Source organism: Chiloscyllium plagiosum, unplaced genomic scaffold, assembly GCF_004010195.1.
Source record: "Chiloscyllium plagiosum isolate BGI_BamShark_2017 unplaced genomic scaffold, ASM401019v2 scaf_140, whole genome shotgun sequence".
NCBI lineage: Eukaryota > Metazoa > Chordata > Chondrichthyes > Orectolobiformes > Hemiscylliidae > Chiloscyllium > Chiloscyllium plagiosum.
In genome coordinates this window covers 16140-17976 of record NW_025214535.1, presented here as the reverse complement: position 1 = coordinate 17976, position 1837 = coordinate 16140, and the positions used below count along the sequence as shown (strand labels likewise).

Sequence of the window (1837 nt, the reverse complement as noted above, 5' to 3'; positions counted from 1 at the left end):
GACGCTCAGTAACAGCAGTGGGTACCATCTACAAGACGCACTGCAGCAACTCCCCCCAGGCTCCTCAGACAGCACCTTCCAAACCCCACGGCCACTTCCATCGGGAAGGACAAGGGGCAGCAGGTACATGGGAACACCACCCCCCTGCAAGTTCCCCTCCGAGCCCCTCACCGTCCCGACTCGGAAATCTATCGGCCGTTCCTTCAGTGTCGCTGGGTCAGAATCCTGGCTCTCCCTCCCTGACAGCACTGTGTGGGGGGGTCCCTACACCACACGCGGTTCAAGATGGTGGCTCACCCCAACCACCCACCTTCTCAAGGGGGCAATTGGGTGGGTAAAATTGGTCAATAAAGACTGGGTCCAGCCAGTGACCCCCACTTCCCGCAAGTGAATAAAGTTTAAAAAGGAGTTACATTGGCCATCTTCCAATCGAACGTGAGCATCTCTGAACCAAAAGGGCTTGACAGATCTAAAACCAACATATTAACTATTTCACTGCTTTCAAGAAATCCATCAGGAGACGTGTCAACCCATAGGTCCAACGACTTGCATTGAATCACCTCCCTGGTGATTATAATTTACCCTCCCTTCCATTGACGGGTTTATCGTGTCTGACAGATGCGACTTGTACCTGTTACAGAGAATGTGGATGTCAAACACTTGATCAATCCATCCTCTGTTAATCAAGCCCAGGGACACTGCACAGGCTCTATCTTTGAGTATATTTCAGTCGAGAATGGTAGATTTCAAATTACCAGTGACGTATCATCGAATCCCTACAGTGTGGAAACAGGCCCTTCGGCCCACCAAGTCCACACCGACCCTCCGAAGAGTATCCCACCCTGATCCATTTCCCCCTACCCTCTTATCTTATATTCACCCCTGAGCACTATGGGCAATTTAGTATGGCCATTCCACCCTAACCTGCACATCCCTGAGCACCATGGGTAATTTAGTATGGCCATTCCACCCTAACCTGCACATCCCTGAACACTATGGGCAATTTAGTACAGCCAAGCCACCCTAACCTGCACATCCCTGAGCACTATGGGTAATTTAGCATGGCCAATCCACCCTAACCTGCACATCTTTGGACTGTGGGAGGAAACTGGAGCACCCGGAGGAAACGCAGGCAGATACGGGGAGAATGTGCAAACTCCACATACACAGTCGCCCGAGACTGGAATCGAACCGGGGTCCCTGGTGCTGTGAGGCAGCGGTGCTAACCGCTGTGCCACCGTGGCACCTGTACAGGGTTAAGGGAATGGGGTGCAGGTAAAAGCCATGATCCTGTTGATTGGTGGGATAGTATCGAAAGCCGTGTATCCACTCCTATTGGCCGGGCATGTTTCTAAGGACAGAGGAGGTGGAGCCTGATGTCAAGCAGGAGGCCTGGAAACCAGCTGCATTCCTTCGACCTGCTGAACTGGGTCGTCGCAATGGGAACGTACCGTCAAACATCCCACAAGTCTCTGCTCAAAGGCTCTTTGGAACACCCAGTGAAGTCGATGGTGAACCGCTGTCTGGAAGCTCTCCGGAATCTGTAGGTGCTACAGGAGAACGAGAAGAGATAACCTCAGTGTAACCAAAGGGAACGTTCACGGGATAGAAAAACACTCAGAGTCGTGTGTGTGTGTGTGTGAGAGATAGAGTGTGTGTGTGTGTGTGCGTGCGAGTGTGTGTGTGTGTGAATGTGTGCGTGTGTGAATGTGTGCGTGAGAGAGTGTGCGCGAGTGTGTGTGAGAAAGACAGAGGGTGTGTGTGTGTGTGTGTGTGTGTGTGTGTGTGTGTGTGTGTGTGTGTGTGTGTGTGTGTGTGTGTGTGTGTGTGTGTGTGG

General features: G+C 52.0%; 1 protein-coding gene across 1 annotated transcript in view; it reads right to left on the bottom strand.

Annotated features, from left to right (window-relative positions):
* Positions 1-1837, bottom strand: part of LOC122547925 (zinc finger MIZ domain-containing protein 1-like) — a gene marked incomplete at its 3' end in the record, with an annotated part of 39538 nt that overhangs the window by 26849 nt on the left and 10852 nt on the right. The window contains exon 3 of the mRNA XM_043686483.1: positions 1452-1550. Coding sequence (XP_043542418.1) covers positions 1452-1550 — 99 coding nt within the window. The remainder of the gene's footprint in view (positions 1-1451; positions 1551-1837) is intronic.